General features: G+C 54.9%; 1 protein-coding gene across 1 annotated transcript in view; it reads right to left on the minus strand.

Annotated features, from left to right (window-relative positions):
- LOC100748643 (homeotic protein proboscipedia) overlaps positions 1-845 on the minus strand; it is a 67147-nt gene extending 66302 nt beyond the window's left edge. The window contains exon 1 of the mRNA XM_012384845.3: positions 1-845. Within this exon, the coding sequence (XP_012240268.1) occupies positions 1-203 (203 nt within the window). The 5' untranslated portion in view covers positions 204-845.

Raw genomic sequence — 845 nt, forward strand, 5'->3', positions numbered from 1 at the left:
GTGGCCAGCCAGAAGCCACCCCCTCCGTCGTTCGCCAGGACGGGTGTCGTCGGCCTCGTCTTCACGCTCGCGATCTCCTTACCCGCGTGGACCAACGCCTCGAGCTGCCTTCCGGCTGGCTGCACGCTGCCGCAACCGTCCAGCTGCGTTGGATCCTCACGGTTCTCTTGCTGATGCGACGACAGTTGTTCTTTGCCTCGCATAGACGAGGATACACTGATTTTTATATTCTTCCTTGCTTGCGTAGAGATAATGGGGTAGTTTGATTGCTCAATATTTTTCTAGTATTTGTAGTCTCTATTTTCACTGTAACCGACGAGCTTGGTCTAGCTGTGCCATCAGAAACACGAGAACGATATTACATCCTGAAAGAATCCTTCGCACTGCAGTTTCAGCATACACCACGAGTCATAATCGCGCGTTCACTTAGCACGAGCAATATATCGCCGGCGACGAAAACCGAAGGACCTTGGCCAGGTCCAAACCGTCGTTCACGACAGCTGCTTCCACTTGGTGCATTCACGGGGCCATTTCTCCGTCGAGTTCACCGCAGATCGAAGCACGACGGCACACAGAACACTCGCATGTCCGCGAAAACTCACCCCGCAGCTATCACACCTCGTAGCATCACATAACCTGGTCCGTGCGGCTCAACCACATAACGCGAAAGCACACTTTCACAGAGGAAATCGCTGCATCGGTAAACAGACGTTACGCTAAATCGGCAGCACTGAGACTGGCGCGCACTCGATCGCATACACTACGGCTACCAGGAGCGTTCCGATCGGCCGGAACCCAGGCAGGCAGGCAAGCAGGCAGGTAGGTAGGCAGGCAGGCTAGCTGGC

Source organism: Bombus impatiens, unplaced genomic scaffold, assembly GCF_000188095.3.
Source record: "Bombus impatiens unplaced genomic scaffold, BIMP_2.2 scf_0306, whole genome shotgun sequence".
Lineage (NCBI taxonomy): Eukaryota > Metazoa > Arthropoda > Insecta > Hymenoptera > Apidae > Bombus > Bombus impatiens.